Below are 19,300 nucleotides of genomic sequence, written 5' to 3'. Positions count from 1 at the left end.
CAGATATCACCATGAAACATTCCCAGTTGATGAGGAATGTTCCTAAATTAAGATGAGAAAAAAAATGTATTACAAGTTTTCTGTAATTTAATGTTTAAATATGCAAATTAGGCAATATCTAATTAAATATGCGCTAATTTGCAAATCTGAGTATTGGATAAAGCCAGGTTAAAAATTATTTTTTCATTGTGTTCACATATTAGATGGGGAAAATAATTACAGAGGGATTTATGGATATCTACTTTTGTTATCCTGTAAATCAGAATATACTGTCAATAGCCTTAAAAAATATATTTTTGCCATGTTTTTTGGAATAAAATGTTATGTAAATCAGGCTAGGAATAATATATTTACAAATCCCTCTGTAAATGTCTTCATAATATAACTAGGTACAAGACTGGGAAGTTTGGTGTATATAGGTGCTACTGAAGTGGAGATTTCGGACTTGGAGTATGAGAGAAAAGTCATTTTGAGAAAACGGGCTTTAAAGATTTATCATCAGCCAATGAGATTGCGCATTCAGCCCTTTTACTTTCATGATTGGTTGCTGATAAAAAGGAAATGACCATATTTGGATCTGACAGCATTGTACAGTGAAGAGAGAGCTTTCCAGCGGTGCATGTGATGACAGGGAGCAGACAGAGATCGCGGAGCGGCGGGATGATTTACAACGACAACTTTTGTTGAATTTATGAGAAATCTACAGATGCAAACAGACAAAGTGTAGTAAAATAAAGACCTAAATGTGTATTTCTGACTTTTTTTCACCACAAGTCTGAAAGAAGACATGTTATTGAAGACAAATTTCCAAAAATCTCAAAATTGACCAGTAAAAACAAAACTATGTTTTTGCCTGCCGTGTCTCGCCTTAATTAAAAAAATATATTGTTCAAGCACTGTTAAAAAATACTAATATTTTAAGTTAATGTGAACTTTGACAGCTCTAAAATACTTTTTGCAAAATCTTTTCTTTTTTTTTGTCTCAATTCTCAATTTTAGTTTTTTTTTATAAAAAAAACTGTACCAATGACATTGACTTTACCAATGACAAACTTTTCAAAAAAAATGTATATATATTTTTATCACCAAAAAAGGGATGTTTTGGGGTGAAAACCCAATGAAAAATTGTATAATAATTTTTTTTTTTTTTTTTACATCTAGCAGATTAAATATGAATATGCATATATGAAATATAATATGCAACTAAAAAATACTATAAAAAAATTCTAATATTTAACTCTTTATCATAAAATTCCCATGTTGGATATCACAATTTGAACATTCTTTGATAATTCCAGGTTTTCCATGACAGTGGGAATGTTCATGTCATTTGTGGAGAAAAGGTTGAGAGTGAGGGTACTTACTGCCCCGCCGGATGTTGATGTGCAGGTTGCCTTTGATGACCGTGCAGCCCTGCAGGGACTGAGCAGCATCCACTGAGTCAATTGTTTTAGTTTCGCAGACCTTGTCGCACAGTCCGTCACAGGCACTACAAAACATACTGCAGATGGGAGAGAGAGGGAGAAGAAGGGAGAGTAAGTGTCAAGGACAGGTCCCAGCCACACACACAGACTCCAAACAGGCAAACGCCATTGAACCGTGACAGGATTATTGTGTCTCACCAAAACATGAAGAATATTTAAGGCTTGTTTTTGACAAACACAAGGTCACTGCTTTATGAACAGAGTTCCTGCTTAAACCCTGGGTTTTATGTGAAAAGAGGATCATTAAATCAGCAGTGAGGCAAAACCAGGTCTGGTCAATTTAAAGGCAAAACAGACTCAGCATCTAAAAAGTTATATGGAAAAGTTTGTTAATATTTTACTTGAAAAGTGCAGGTGTCTTAAGTAAAGTCCAAGGTGTGGTAATTACAATCTCCTTTACCTGGTTTAGACATGTTCCAGCATGTTACATACTACCTGAAAGTGAACAGGCCTGGATTTTAAATATTGAAGATCATAAATCTCAATCTAACCCTTCAAATCAGCACATACATCTTAATGGCAACATAAATAGCAGCTTTAGACCAATGGCTGTGGAAAGAGTAGTCAGGTTTGACTTGGTGTTATTAATGGAACCTGAACCTACAGAAACAGGCAGGGCTGATGTTTAGGACCGATTCTGTGGTAGTATTTCCCTTTTAAGGATTATGGATTTATAAATGAAGAGGAAGTTCAAGAGGAACATTTCATCTATTCTCACCAATAAGGGCTTTTTTGCTATCTGAATTGAATCTTCTATCTCACTAGCCATGCTGAGCACCTTCTACTTAAGTCTCGACACCGTTTCTATGAGTTTGGTGATAAACCAGGTAAAACACTTGCATTACAACTTAGACTACAAACTGCAAAAAGCTTTATTTCTCAAGTCCTAACCCCAGTAGGAAATATTGTATCAGACCCCCAAGAAATGTATTCTTCTTAAAATCATTCAAACTCCCTCAATGATTCTAATTTTACTGATAATTTTTTTGAAAATCTTGACATCCCTAAATCAGTAGTAAGTCAAAAACTAAATTAGATGATCCTATTAGTCTAACCGAAATTCTGCAAGCTATTACACAGATGCAGAGTGGAAAATCCCCGGGTCCAGATGGCTTTCCCACAGAGTTTTTAAAAAAGTTTTCTCCTTGGCTTTCCCCACTACTTCTCTGGGTTTTTGTAGAATCCCTAAATAATGGCGATCTTCCTCTCTCCATGCGCCAGGTGTCAATTTCACTGATTTTTGAAACCTAATAAAAAAATATACAAAAAACCCTACACTGTGGGTCTAGATCATTTGAAACTGTAACCTACTTTTTTTTTTTTTGTACACTCACATCAAAACGTGATTTTGTAAAACAAAGAAACCGGCACTTTCTGCCACCTCGGTCTCCAAACTTTTTTCAGGAGCATATTCTAAACTCAGCATCTACTTTCCACTGATATGATATGCAAACCATTTATATAGAAAGCTTGAAATGTCTTCTTTTAAATGAAACCATTTAACCCTTGTGTGGTGTTCAAAACCCTATAACACCCGGGATCTTCTCGGTCAAAAATGACCGGACTATAAAAAATAGCTTCTTTAAAAATCTTTCATTATACTATATTTTCACCCAATATTGTTCTCTTTCAATTAGGACTGGTTTTATATTTCTATTTGCATCTGAATAATCGTAGACCTCATTTATTTGACAGTAGGGATCTAATTTTTTGAGAATTGTTTTTTTTTTTTTGAATAATTTTGGAAATATTAAATATAATCTGAAGAAAATTGGCACTGTTGATCACAGTCTACTTTAATTTTTCACCAGGAATTTTGTCTAGAAAAACTTTTATTTAGTATAAAATGGCACATTGTCACACTTGTGGTCTTCTCGGTCAAAAATGACCGGCCTACAAAAAATAGCTTATAAATCACTTGTTATGTTGTATTATCACCCAATATTGGATTCAATCTTTTTGTCAATTCGTTCTTTTTCAATTAGCACTGGTTTTATATTTCTATTTGCATCTGATTAATTGTAGGCTTCATTTATTTGAGAGTAGGCATCTCATTTTTTGAGTAAAAAAAACATTATTTTTGAATAATTTGGGAAATATTAAATAAAATCTGAAGAAAATTGGCACTGTTGATCACACTAGTCTACTTAAATTTTTCACCAGGAATTTTGTTTTGAAAAACTTTTATATATTGTAAGAATATATAAGAAAAAAGTAAGAAAATTGTCAAAAAACATTTGAGAAGTAGTTATACCATCTGTGAATAGAGTAACTAAGTTTCAGTCCAAAGCGATAACATTAACTAGTATTTTGGGGTAAAAGAAAATTCTCTCCGGGTCAAAATGACCTGAACACCACATGAGGGTTAAATCAAAAACAAACATTCTCTGATTATGTAATCCATATCAAACCAACGAGAGGTACAGTCTTTCTCGTCTGAGCTCATTATCTAATGTGGTCACACCCACATGCAGCACAGCCTATTAAAGCAGAAGCAAATTAGTTAATTAGTTTTAATTCAGTTAATTGCCAGAGAAACCTTTAGTTTTTTCAAGTTTTTCATCTAATATTTATATTTTATTTCAGCTTTATTTAAATGATTGGTTTTTAATAGTTTTAATTTAACAATACTGCAGAAGCATAAAGACACACTCTTGGCACTGGTGTCTAATGAGGCAACCCTACATCCAGCTCTGGCGGCGTACCTCTCAGTCTCATTTCGGGTGAATCCGGGCGGGCATTCTGGCATACACTCTCCGTTGTGGATGACGAAGTCGACCTCGCTGGGTAGGTGAACACGGGCACACATGTCCATGGTGATGCAGCGCCAGCCTTCAAACTTGTAGGTGCCCGGTGGGCAGGCCTCAACGCAGCGGTCCTCGTGAAAGTAATGCTGGCAGGCGGCACATGCCTTATCACTGTGTGGTTCAGTGCAGCTGCCCAGGCACTGAGGGTGACAGCACTTTCCCTCATCCGTGCATGCCCTCTTCTCACACTTCTTTGGGCACACTGGAAAAGAAAAGCATAAATATAGAGAAAAATGTCAGTTGCGGTTACAAGGAAGAAGAGTGAGTTTATAAATAGTAATATAAAAGGCAACATTGTAAATCAATTGAACGTGCTTTCTGGAGTTAAAAACATTCGAGAGGTTCTTCTGAGGCTTAAAAGTTGAATTCGAATACTAATGTAAGATTAGTTTAAGGAATCAAAGAACATTTATTCTCCTGTGTGTTTTATTCATCTCTGTTTGTGTCTCTGCGTGTGTTCTGGAGTAAGAGGGGAGCTAGCATTAAGATTAGTTAACTGTAAAACAAAAATGGCTGAGGTCGGCTATGAAACGGGGCACGGAGGAGGAGGAGGACGCCCTGTGTGAAGTCAGGATGCAGGGCCTGGCGTTGCTGTGTGCCAGCCTTGTTAGTAAACTGCAGCTCTGGATTCATTACAGCTAAATATTATTACTGTTAGATACTGTTGAGGGAATTTAGAGGATAGGGAGGAGGGGGAGAGGAAGAGTAGAGCAAGAAATGAAGCCAAAAAGTCTAGCTAGCAGATGGACCGCAGTTTGGACTATTAGCTTGGGAAGCATCTAGTGAGGCCGGGCCCAACGAGAAGCCATGGTCCATCTGTGGTGGGCTTTAACTGAGCTGGAATGTGTCATAATGAGAAACACCAGCTAACAGTTATACAACAGTTCTTAGATTTGATTGACGGTGCAGCGTTCCAAGGGTGCTGATTGCATTGGTGTGTTGGACTCTTTCTGTATGTTCCATCCTTATGCCAGTAGGTGGCGATAAGTGTCAAGTGTCACAGCCAATAAGTGATTGGCTGTTTAACTTCACTTTTAGACACTCACGAACTTCCCTAAGCACTTCACCTCGCACTTCCATTTTGAAGTGCGTTCAACGTCGTCAAGTGGACGAGGGAATTTTATTAGGACAGACCCTCGACCCCTCAATTTTGACTGAGGGAGCGAGTCTACTCAATGTACTTCAGGCAGATCCATAGACCACAATGCAACATGATTGTGACATTACAACAGATTGCACTTTTTTTTATTTACTCCCATCCCACACATAGTGTTTGATATTACAGTTATTTTGACATGTAACTGCATAATACTTGTAGCTATAAAATGACTGGTTTTTGTTGTTGTTTTTTTTACACAGTTATAATTTATTGCATTGTTATCATTTTCGTTTGTGTAGTTTTTTTTATATTTTCTCCAACAGCCCAAGCATACATACAGGCCAATTATAGAATGGTGTATAAAACAGATAAAAAACTAGATAAATAATAAATCCGCTCCACTGCAGATTCTAAGTGATCAAGGGCTTAGGGCGTTTCATTTAAGGGAAGGGCATAAAAGAATGGACTTAAACGCAGCCACTGTCTTTATGAGCTAGTCATAGAATCATTCACTGAACTGATTCATTCAAACACACTGAGTGAGTCAGTGAATCATTCACCCAGCCAATTGTTTTGGAACTGATTCATTCAGAAATGAAATGTAACTTGTGTGCGTTGTTCGGAGATGCAACGGTTGATTTTTTTTTTTACTTTGTTTTGAACTATTAGGGTGAACAAAAATAGACAGAGTAATTGCCAATATTGTGTCTAAAATATAAATGTAACTTGTGACTGATAGCATAATAATTCTTTGCACATGCAACACACAGCAATGCATTATGCCCAGGAAAGTAAAACAAGACTGATTGATTGATGTTCAGAGGTATTGTACATGGCACAAACAATGTTTTTATTGAAATCCTTGTAATTTTGTCTACATTTAGTCTTAACATGTTCATTGTCCTTTCAAACAATGCCTTTGAACTGTAGTTTCATACAAACAAACGGGTCTGTTTGGAGGCTCTCTGTAATCAGTTCTTGACAAACAAAAATCAAAAATCAGTTCCATTGTGGAAAGGTTACTGACATCATGATGTAACCCCAAATGCTCCATATGCCTACTTCCATGAGAGACCAGCATCTGTTAAAAGCGTGAGAAAGTCACTTTTATGCAGTGCAAAAAAAAAAAGGATGAAAAATAGGAGGGTGGTTTAAATTAAGTTTTCAACAAGCCATATTGTACACACTTGTTTGCTAAGGAGAGTCAAGGGATCCTTGCACACTGTTGACATATGTGGGATCAATAAGCATTCCAATGGAATAACTTACGTTGAGCGAGCAATGGGAGACTGTTGGTAATATAAGACAGAGAGAGAAAGGGTGGGAAAAGCACAAGAGGAGAGGAGAGCTGATAGTTTGACTCTGATCGGATAGTGGATAGTTGCTAGGTGGTTGCTAGGACATTGCTAAGGTGTTCTGGTTTGCTTACTGGCCAAAATCAAAATAGCCTAAATTTTGCACGTTATATTGTTCTGCAATGTAAAAAATCATCCAAAATAGTCTGGTTGTGTTGAAAAGTAATTACACACCTCTTGAAAACAATGTTAGGTATTCATACCGGCAAACTCAGGACAGGTAAAAAAAAAAAAAAACACTTTGATTCTCTTTAAATTCTTCAAAATATTAGAATCAGCAGTATAAATTGTTTAGAAAAAATAAAAAACATAAAAATGACAGGTTACACCGTGGTTTTGAAACAATTCCAACGTCCAAAACCAAAAACCAGAAAAAAATTATTTAAACAACTTAACAGCTTAAATAATACAAGTTTTGACAAAAACAAAGTTTATAAAATGATAACCCTCACATTTTAGCCATTTTTTAATGGGAACTTGGAATTTGATGGCAGTTCTAGGAAAAGCATACGTGCAGATACCCTTGAAAGGTCTGCATGGGTGGGTTGCCACCCGAGGTGGGACTCCAAGCACTAACTAGGCAGCCAGAGGCATCAGCTCAAAATGAGGAGGCAACTAAGCCGCATGGCACAGCACTTCTGGTCGCCCGGCAACAGTCTCCTGGCACTCCGCCTAGCAGCAGGCTCAGAGGGCACAGCCAAAGAAACATCTACATGGGATTTTCCCCTTTTATTTATGATCTCACATCATGCAGTACGACATTACAGGAGAATTATAACAGTTTTGTTTATGTGTGAAATGAATACTGCTCATGACACATATTTAGTTGGTGCGAGCAGGATTTCAGAGGATTGAGCTTATACATCCCCTCAAATCATCAACATCCTAGCCCTACCGGCTAGCCTACGTCCAGGCTCATGACAAGAGCGGGTGGGTCAAGAGGAGAGGCACGGCGCACACAGCGCTCAATGAGGCGCACCTGATGCTTATTGCATGCCGCCTACTCTGGTAGAAATCCACCACTGCATTTTCTCCCCGAGGTACGGCTATGGCGCAAAACTGGCAGTAAAGTTGCTGCCACATTAGCGACATTTTGGTGAAATTTCATGGACAAAAAAGGTCCATTGTCTATTGTCAACAGTATAGCAATGTATGAAGCACAGCTCACACAGAAGTAACTGTTCTGTTGGTCAATGCTGTGAATTTGCGTGACTAACTTGTTGCGAAACCTGCATGGGAAAAACCTTCGCCCTCATGTGAAATTACAGATTGCAGGGATTCCTATTGAAATAACTAGATTTATCCTGCGAAAACATGTCCCCCTCTGCACAACCTGACCTTCACTACTCCCACCACATAAGGACACTTTCTTCTGTGTTTGTATTTTTACTACAAAAGCCTCTCAGAGACATGCTAATCTTACCGCATCTGTCCTCACTCCCATCACAGTGTATGTTTACTTAGTTGCCAATTGGCTTACAAATGAAAAGAGTTTCAATGAGGAGATCCCACAGCACTGGGACGTGATTTTACACACTCTCGACTCTCCACAGTGAAACAAACATCAGCAAGGACTTAATTGGACTGGGTGGAGACACTTTTCCTACTCCAGCCAGTTGAGATGCTTAGCATTCTTCAGCACATTCTGCCACATCATAAGCCACCCTGCAGAAATTACTAGAACATTCCTTAGTTTAATTCCTAAGTTTAGTGAGAGAAAAACAACAAACAATTGTAAAAACCTTCCAAAACAACCATTAGCCACATGCAAAACAATATAATAAAAAGTATTTAGCCCATATCTGAAGTTTGTGTCATTTATTCATGCTAAACACAAAACTGCTGCACTGCATGACCCAATCACAGATACAGAAGATATTTCATGTGTAACAGACAGTTATGAGAAGCAAAATTGTGAACCAATAAGATTCCACGGGAATGTCAAACATGTCAAAATCCAATCAACAACCGACGCATGGAACCAAGAACACACCCAACATTTTTTTCTTTTTCTATAATGTCACAATACAGAGGAAAAGATCTGTCCCTACATTTCATCACGACTTTGTGTGAAAGTCAAAAACTTTGCGTGCGTCCATATGCAAGTTAGATGGTATCATCTCATCAAAGTACACATTAATCTGTGTTTACTGAAAACAAAAAACAGAGCACAAGATAATTTTGAAAAAAAACTGCTCAACTTTTAAGCCATAATCCTAAAAATCTAGTATTAGGAATATTCTATCATACGTCACACACACACACACACACACACACACACACACACAAAACAGGCATAGCTGTAAAGCTGTAAATGAGAACTGCATTTCCTTAAATAGCCACATGGCCCTTTTATGGACTATTAATAGCAGCACACTTTCCAGCTCTAATTCCAAACCTAACCGACTCGTTCACATTTCCTTAAATATCTCATCGTCCTCTAACTACCTGAGAACTGAATTATGCTCAAGCGAAAAAGCCTAAACATAAGCATTCCTGGCTCGCTGGTGCTCTCTAATCCTTTTACATACACAATCGTAGTGAGTGGAAGCAGGAAGTTATTCATTATTTGGAATGCCACCAAAAGGGGGCACTCCAAGCAAACTGCTCTTCCGTCCCACACCTACAGCGATTCCTCAGCGAGGAAATATTTCAGACATGCATGCCTTCTGCTGGAAAGGAAGACTGTTATGGCTGACTGAAGAATGAATGAGGAGAAAAACAAAAACACAGCATCACAATCAGTACATTACCTCATTTTCTCGTGGTAAACCAATGATATGGCCTTTTATTTATAGTTGGTGGGAGTGCCACCCCTATTTACATACACTACTTCGGCTTGGTGGGCTTCCACTACTTCACAAAAATAGTGCATTACCTAACAAGTTGATAGTAGATCAAAAAACAAAAGCATTTAATACCACAGAAACAACTCGCTAAACGTAAAGATTACACATTATCTGGCCTGTTTAGCGAAACAGTCAAACTTGCGCAACGCCCTGTGGCGTGACGGTCCTGATGTGACTGACCCTGTCTGCTCCTTTGAGCAGTCATGAGGGAGAAAACCGCTTGCTGACCAGCCCTCCCTTCTCCTCTCTGTCTGTGAAAGCCGAACGCTCAGACCACATAGACCAAACCGCTACGATGAGAACAACAGCACACAGACGTCCTCAGCAGCAGCTGAAATGACACAGGGGCTGATGATATAAAAGGTTAATAAGCGCAATATCTTCTGGATTGACGCAATCTTTTGAGAGGAATGCGGTAAAAACAGTGTTATTATCCCTGGACGAAACCACTGACACACTTGGATGCCGTTCTGTCTTAGGGTCTTAACTCAGTGGGCTATGTGAAGAATAACTAGAATGTTCAAAACGGGTAATCTCAGAGCAGAATGTTAATCCTCTTGGGCTCGGCACCAGCCACAAAAACACATTTCAGGGCACTGAGGGAATAAAAAATGCTTGTGCGTCACTCTGCTACAGCACATGCGCATGAGAAGAAAAAAAAAGGCTAACTCGTCTTGAATTCCACAACACTCGAACGCAGCACTGAAGCCGAACTCATCATGCTGTATGCCTAAATGACAGATACTGTACATGCATCTGGAAGATCATCTCGCTTCTTTTGCTGAAGCAGACATGACATACACGCAGACATGGATCGCTGAGAGATGTTTGTAATCTTAGATTTGGGATAACGTGACCCAGCGAGAGGCCCCAGTGCAGGCAGACTACCGAATGTCCCCTCTATGGTGAAAAACAAATCCACTGAGGGAGAGCACAAAAATGCAGACAGACGCCCTGACTAAGGCAACAAACGTGTCTGGGATCATGCATGTTACACATTTTGCAATAAAAGATTCACAGAGTTGCATCTTTAATAACAGTAATTTATTAAATCATGCAAGTTGCAGATGGATTTGTTAACAAGTACAGGGATGTTTAGATCAAAGTCTGCAACCGTTCATTTCAATATCCAGATCTAGATTGAGATTAATACTATATAACACTAAGTAATGCTAATTTTGATGCATGATTTACTCAACCTCATTTATATGGACTACATTTACAATGTGTTTAAGTACTTTTTTTTTTACATGCTGATAACATAACTTTCATGGATGGATGGACAAAAATAATGAGAATATTAAAAGTATCTTCATTTTTGCCTCTATTTTTGTTCTTATGGATTTGGAATGACATTAAATGCTGACAACAAATTTGACAGAACACCATGTTTGATTGCAGAGAGAAATAGAATTAACTGTAAATAACAGTAGTTCCTTGTATAATATAATATGATATAATATTATAATATTATAATAATATGATGTACATTTGGATATAATATCCAAACAATCCAATCATTGTTGTTATAAGTAATAATTATAACTATAACAGTCATGATTAAAGCCTGATGTTTGCACTAGCACAGCATACTACCTCATTCTGTGTTTTGATAGTAAGTGCTGAAGGGGCGGGGACTAGGAGTTGGACCAATTGGAGACCAGAGGGGGAGGTCCACGATGATTGGCATGTCATTGACTGAAGTAGAAAAGTGGTAAACAAGTCCTCCCTAGTGCCGGGAGAGTGAGGGGGGTGTTGTAACCATCATAATTACATATGCCAACAGCTGAACTGTGCTTGTTTGATGAAATGAAAGACTAAACATCGAACAAAAGTGACTAGTGTTTTTAAGATTTAGACAAACATATAGCATTAATGGATAATACTAAAAAAATATATATATTTAGGGAAAAAATTACTTTTCTACAACAAATATTTATGGTATGTTATTTTGTGTGAATTATAACCAATTAGAATATTTATTAATTATAATTCAATATAATTACTTATAGATAATATTTTAAAAGGATTATATTTTCTTTCTTTTTTTATGTTTTTACTTTTACTTAATTTTACTTAATTACTTCACTTTTACTTAATTTTGTTTTTTGTTCATTTTAACCACTTATATTTAATAATTATAAAGAACAATAATTATTATTATAATTATTCATTATTAAGATTTTAAAAAACAATATGAAAAGATTATGTTCAACTTTGACAAAGCAGCTGAATGTTTGTTTTTACTTTTGTTTTGGACTTTTATTTTACTTTATACTTAAAGTATTATAACCCACTGTTCTGTTGTCATTGTTTTTTTTAAGATGCTTCTGTTCGGTTATGAAACAGTGGAATTTAACAATGGAATAATTGTTCCAATTTAACAATGGAATACTAAAAAATGTTTTTTTTAAAAATCAGACACCTTACAAAGGCATGTATAAACGAGACAGCAATGTCCAATATATGGAGTATGATTGTGCCCATGTATGTGCAAATCCCCTCGAGTGCTTACGTGTGTGTAAGCATGTGCACTCAAGCAATCTCAGGTTACCACTGACAGCGCTCTGAACAGCAGACTGTTAGCCATACTCTCCACTGATACAGGACCCTAAGCAGACCTGCGGTCGGACCCCTGGCTCCATCAAGCCACATCCTTATCCGGGAACACAATCCCGCTTGGGATCATTCTAGACACTCGGCATAACCACAACAGTACACATAGAGAGATGGATGTTTCCTCCACTCAATCCCACAAGGCTCATGACCTAGGCAGGGAAAACCAATAAACGCACACCTGCCTCTGCAAACAGGTCACTGGAGTTTGGTGCCATATGTTTATGGCACAGACAAAATAAGATGTGTGCGGGTTTGAAGAAATGTGAAGTAACATGGCAATCCCAACATTCTCTCTCCCGCCATCTAGCTTACACAAACAACATGCACTCGTTCACCTTCAGAAAAAAAAAAAAACAGAAAGAGGAATAATGTGTGTGAGGGAGAGCGAAAATTTGTTACGGAAAAGACCTGCCCCTTATGACAAAGCAAAGCTTTCATTTTCACCATGGTGACTGACTACTTAAACACAACATGGGCAACACAACACAAAGGATTTAATAAGACTCAGCAATAGGGCCAAAATGTCTGAGACAACTAGAAAAGTATATATTTTTGCATCAAATAATTAAAAAAAAGAATTGTATTAGGTCTACATAGACCTTATTCACAGCAGCGCCATCTTGGATTTTTAAGTTAGGACCTGTTTGCCTTGGGAGACGCTACCAGGGGCATATAGCCCCGGATAACATAGCTCCTAGGATCATTCGGGTACTCAAACCCCTCCACCGCTATAAGGCGGCAGTTCAAGGCAAAAATATCTTTCCAAAAAATTTCAGTAGACAAAAAACTACAGACAACATGAGCTGTGGAAAATAAGTGATCTAGGAACTTTATACAGCGGATGCCATTGAAAACACTGTAAGTCTTTCCCTCACAGCCTCGCTTTCATACCGGTCATGACGCTGATCTGAATAAGGTCTATAACAAGGAGTGAAAAGTAAAAATTTTAAGTAAATGTATTTTGTGTTAGACCTAAATAAAAAAAATTATTTATAAAAAATATAAACATAAGTAATAAACAATTTGAAAACAAAATAATTAAAACAAAAAAATAAAATACCCTTTGGACTTACCCAGACAGCCAATCTCTCTTTCTTTAAGTACAGCTCTAGTCTATGTAGTTTTATACAAACACACACCCAGACTGTGTTCAGTGCCAGCGTCACGCTAGGCTCCTACAAGCCAGGCAGTTCTCAAAAATCGAACAGACATGGGCCACCACAGTCTGGCTGATTCAGAAAGAGGGGGAGAAGTAGTTTTATTTTGGTTTTCCACTGCTTTTGGAGGTGTTTCCTCTCAGCGCAAGAGTTTGCTAAAAATACTTGGCTTCCCAGATCTGCTTCATTAAATGTGCTGTGTTTCCTGGCAGCCCTGCGCCTGCTCGCTGCCTGGATGATGGGGGGTTAGAAAATACCCCACTGCTGTCCCGGAGCCACAGACTCACTTCACAAATCAACGCACTCTCATCAGAAACGGCACGCACACACCTATTTCACTGAAAACACACAACACACACTTTATTCGTAGTAAAATACCTGCTAGGGGTGTGCGCAAATATTAAACTGCAAAATGCGGAATCACCTGTGAACATTAATACTGTTACTCCATTTGGTCACTATCCACTTTCATTGTATGGAAAAGAGCAGGGTGAACATTCTGATACACTTCTGATTTTGTGTTCTATGGCCAAAAGTAAACCATTCAGGTTTGTAACAACATGAGGATAGGGCTGGGCGGTCTGACGATACATATCGTTCCCACAGTATAAAGTGTCTATCATTAGAGATTTTGCTATATTGTGTATATCGCAGTATGTAAATATATAGCTGCGCACACAGAAAGCTGCCTCTCTCAGACCACAAATTTGGGAAGTGCTCGATGATAAAAAGTGTTAAGAACAAAGTAATCACATGCACAGAAAGCCGCGTCTCTCAGCATGCGATCGAGAATTCAGTTCTCTTTCACGTCTTATTGCACTTCAATGGTCAAATATTCATGTAATATAGGAGTATTCATGTAAACACAGCTGGTTATGTCAAGTGAGACCGGATGTGTATCAGTATAAGGATCCTTGTGTTTTGTCTTAAAGTGACGGCAGCCTAATATACCTACCTGCCGCTCATTAATGCGAATCAAAATAACTTGCTCTTCTTGACTGAATTTTTTTTAGCTTTAATAAGAATACATTTATATTTAAGTCATACAGTGAAGACTATTTGATTATTACATTTCTTTACAAATTTTTTTTGTTCATATTTTTGTTATACTGTATTTGTCCTATTGTTTGCAATTTGTTTCTTTTTTCTTATTTTTAAAAACAGAAATTAGATAAAAAACACAAACTAACTATATTGTGATATATATCATTATCATGAAATAAAATTTCTCATATCGTGAAATAAGAATTTGGTTATATCGCCCACCCCTACATGAGGGTAAATAAATGACAGGATTTGTATTATTGTGTAAACTATTTCTTTAAGAGGCACACACACACACTCTCTCTCTCTCATGTGCAGTCACAGCAAGAGTCTTGTCTCCTTTCAGGCTCAATCAGGAGTCTTTGAGTTCAACGGATCGCTTCTGTCAAGCCCTGTTTCTGCGGACAGTCATCAATAGCGCTGCGGAACAACTTCAATAGCGCTGGCACACTCTTCATCCTAGCATGGCGAACACACACACTTTACTAGCACAACATCTGGAGTCAAAACGCCACATCTACATTTTATGTTTACTTGAAGGAGACAGTAATCCAGCGTTGAGCGCATAAATATTTGGCCTGACATTTAAAGCGGATGTTGGCGGCAGTCATATACCGGGCTCTTCCTTGAACCTAGATTAAATGATGCAGCAGCTCTACCCTCAAAAACTGACAAGGTCATTAGCGACCTGCTAATCTGACAGATGGTGATAGCAAATCTCCAAATTGCGTTAAATGGTTTGTGCATGTCAGAGTGCATGTAATGTGCGCAAGCATGGGGGAATATGAAAACAATTTTTTAAAAGTTGAGATTTTATAAGGTTAGTATTGGTTTGCATTTTCAAATTTGTTTTAATTTTAATGCTACTCCTTTTCAGCTTTGTATTCAACTAATTTCAGAAACAATAACCAATAATTGGCTGATATTTACTTACTGCAGCAGTCAGGTGGTACAAGTCCAAGCTCTTTAAGTTATTTACGTTCATTATTATTGTCATGTTATATGCTATGTAATTTACCGCAGTCTCTCATGACGCTTTGCAGACTCTGCTCAGACTGAGGGTGTTTGTGTGTTTTGGAGGAGGCGTGGCTCTGAAGGGAGGGTGGGATCGTATGCTTTCAAAGCTAGCTTGCTATTTGTAACCTCTCTTAAACGGCCAACTCTACCTTTAACAAAACCTGTTAAATTAGTTTTTAAAGCAATACTTCTTGTTTGTTAGTTTTAATTTACAATAAAATAAGCAAAATGTGTGCGAACAGTGAACACAAACAAAACGAATATTGCAGTCTCAGGGGTTTTTTGTCATGAAAACCATGCTGACAGATTATGCTACATTTCTCTGTCTAGTTTTGGGTCGTTGCATAGCGTGCGTGCCACTGCTGCTGCTCTGGCTAGAGTCCCCGACTTCAAGAGGGCGACTGGTGGCTACTTATTCATCATCTGGCACCACACACACATGTATACAGACTCCTCTGCTCCTTTATTTATTTTGGGAGAGGAGCAGAGAGGTTGTGTGTGTGGCCCGTTTTTGTTCTCAGAGAGGGACAAGACCCGCGGCACAATCACCCTCAGAGGCAGCAGCTGGCTTTAGTGAGCTGAGCAAGCTCGACCTCCCCTCTTCCTTTCAGAGCTTTGTTTTTCTGTGCTTTCATGTGAAATGGACTGATGAGATTCTGTCTTTATTGATAAGTGGGACACAGAACCACAGGTTTAAACCCAGAGCCAAAACGCCACAGGCCCAATTTCACTTGAAAGCCGACACAGCGATCTTACTTCGCCACGTAACAAACTTTCATTACACCGAAACGTTATCTGAGTTCATGTCACAGACACTATAATATCAAAGATAAAAGTAGAGCTAATATTCATAAAAGTCAAAGTGTAATCTCTGGTTAGGGCTAAAATTATTTGAATGACAACTTTGGCACCATTCATGACGATATGTCTAGGTCATATTTCACCTAAAAATCAGAAGAAGAGAATTTATCTTTGGATGTAGAAAACAAAGCCATTTAGATTTTTTTGGTGCAAATTATTGTTTTTTTCTTTTTTCTTTTTTCAGAACAGAAGGCAGTACTAAACTACCATGATGCATGAATACTTATATTTGAAAAAGTCAATATTATAGAAATGATTGTAAAGATTTTTGCAGTATGGCGATACAAGAGAAATGAATTGACATGAATTTTAAATCACAATGGTATGCAAAATATATATATTTGATTATGGGCTGAAATGAATTATGTGAGATTCATCCGCATACAAACCAATGTAAACAGCAGGGAAGCTGTGATCGCAATACTCTGTTATTGCCCCCTGTTGTTACGGAGGACTGTGAACTACACCATAAGGCTTACAGTTGGGATTAAAAAGATTTGATTACACTAAGCAGCTGTTTTACTGTGGTAAACAATGAGCCTCGTAATAGATTGTCCTCATTAACTTCACGGCTAAATAAGGCAATGCAGTTACACATGTGCAGCTGAGTGTGAAAAAAGGTAGTGTTTATGGTCTGCATGAATCAGCCTGTATGTCAACCCTCACAGAATCTGCCGAACACAAAGAACAAAACCTCATCACTCTAATTAAAACAGCTCATCACATCCTTATCAGTCCTCATCAGTCAATATGTATCTCCTCAAAGGGACAGCTTATACATGTTTGCACCATTACATTTTTAAATTAAGCTTTAACATTTAAGATTCAATATCTGAAACTGATTTGTTCTCAAATTGTTATAACAAATGTACAATGTAGTTTTAGGGATTTTGCCTGCATTTTGCCTGTTATAAGCACTGACAATGACCACTTCTACTTGTAGTACGGTTTTAACTGATGAGAAAGAAAGTTTAAAATAGTGCCTGAATCAAAATAAGAGAGAAGATGAGTGAATGGCAATATTTAGCCTGCTAACATACTACATTTTTGCGGTGTGCACTGTAGTGTGGATACCGTGTACAGCCTGCAGGCTTTCTGAATATGCTGAATGCACAGATAACCTACAAGATATTTTAAACTTTACATTCATAAAAAAAATCCTTACACGATTTCCCGAAAAATATTAGTTTTCAACATTGATAATAATAAGAAATGTTTCTTGAGCACCATATCAGTATATCAGAATGATTTCTGAAGGATCGTGTGACGCTGAAAACTGGAGAAATGATGCTGAAAATTCATGTTAAAATATATTAAAATAGTTATATATTAACTTTTTAACTGTATTTTTGATCAAATAAATGCAGCCTTGGTAAGCTTAGCGACCGCAAACTTTTCATCTCTATTTGACTATCATTTGATCAGATCAAAGTTAAGACATCCATTCATTTTCCAAACCTCTGTCTTACAGCGCAACGTTACACAAAATAACTATTTACCCCCGGAATGATAACTGTAGACACTACTAACATGTAATATTATGCAATGATGTGATAACGTAGCATACTTGTTTGAAATGGTTAACATTGCATAATAGCTGCTGTTCCACAGTTTAAATTGTATTTATTTATTTTATTTTAAAATAGCATGTAGTTTATATTGTGCAGTTAGTATTCCATTCCAAACATAGTCACTGTGTGTGTACTGTGATGAGGATGGAAAAGGACAGCTGACAGCCCTTAAATGCTCTATGGTGCGCGCTTCTCATTGGCTGACGGTGACATCATTATTCTATTCTCCTCTTTCACCTCCTCTTTTCAGAGTTTGTTTACTTCTCTCTCTCTCAATATCTCTCTCGCTTTCTCACTCATTCTCATGAAACTGAAAGGCTAACTTAATAAAACAGCAGAAATCAAACCATATCCTATATAGGATACAGATTCAAAATCATTTAAATACACCAATAACTACAGTGTGACATGCACAGGATAAGAGAGAGGTGATCATTGATTTAGACAGGCCTCCACCGCTGGCAACATTGATCTCTGTAGCAGACAGGTGTCTCTTGTCTGGCAGCGCCGGCAGGATGATGGATAGACGAATGGATGGATGGATGGAGGGAGGGAGGTGGGGAAGGCGGTTGTTTGATGGAGTGAGTCAGCCAGTCTGGTGGCTGTAAGCCTCGTCTGGCCCCCCCATCCCAAAACAGATTAGCCCTTAGTCAGATTAAGGGGGAGCTTTTGCGAGAGCTCTGCGTAAGGAAGAGGTGAAATGTGCTCGAAGCACGACAGGAGGAATCAAGGGGTTAGAAGCACGTGGCGGGAAAGCAGAGCAGGGCAGATGGCCAACTCACCTCTTCAGTGCACTCGTCGTCTCATGTCCAGTCTGCACACATACAGTCGCATTTGCTCATCCTCATGCCATTCAAAATGTGTTTGGACTTTCTCTCTTCGGTGTCACACAAAAGGAGGCTGAACTCATCGTTCTTTCCGTTGCAATTCCAATAAATGGAGACCGGAGGTTTCAAGCTTCGAGCAGAAGCAAAAGTACCACAAAAGTATCATAAAAGTGGTCTACACAAGTCATGCGTACAAATTTCGTACAATTGCGTAAATTTCATCATCAGCATAGTACACGCGCAAAGAACATTTTTTCTAACCGTGCATACTACGCATTAGCGCATCAAATTTTATTGCATTAATTAGTAACTCCACAAGATGGCAACACTGGCCCAGGCCGCTGTTTCATGCAGTTAAAATAAACTGGAAAAGACTGCAATAATAATCACCCACGTTGACAATCGCTTATGTTAAAGAGCCCCTATTATGTTTTTTTAATATTACCTTTCATGCAGTGTACACTATAGCTGTTTGTGAATGTAAAAGGTCTGCAAAGTTTTAAAGATCAAAGTGCATGACAAAATATTATTGTCTTCTAAAAGAAAGAATTGATTCTGAACTGCCGAAACAAGTCGTCAGCAAATTCCAGTCTTCTTCCTGTTACATACC

At 37.9% G+C, this 19,300-nt stretch overlaps 1 protein-coding gene across 1 annotated transcript in view; it reads right to left on the bottom strand.

Moving 5' to 3' along the window:
* igf1ra (insulin-like growth factor 1a receptor) overlaps positions 1-19,300 on the bottom strand; it is a 98,081-nt gene that overhangs the window by 24,724 nt on the left and 54,057 nt on the right. Inside the window, exons 3-4 of the mRNA XM_084409813.1 lie at positions 4,190-4,493; positions 1,365-1,501 (exon numbers count right to left, since the gene is read on the bottom strand). Coding sequence (XP_084265939.1) covers positions 1,365-1,501; positions 4,190-4,493 — 441 coding nt within the window. The remainder of the gene's footprint in view (positions 1-1,364; positions 1,502-4,189; positions 4,494-19,300) is intronic.

The sequence above is a fragment of the Rutilus rutilus genome, assembly GCF_951802725.1.
Source record: "Rutilus rutilus genome assembly, chromosome: 5".
Taxonomy (NCBI): domain Eukaryota; kingdom Metazoa; phylum Chordata; class Actinopteri; order Cypriniformes; family Leuciscidae; genus Rutilus; species Rutilus rutilus.
This window is presented reverse-complemented; position numbering and strand designations above follow the sequence as displayed.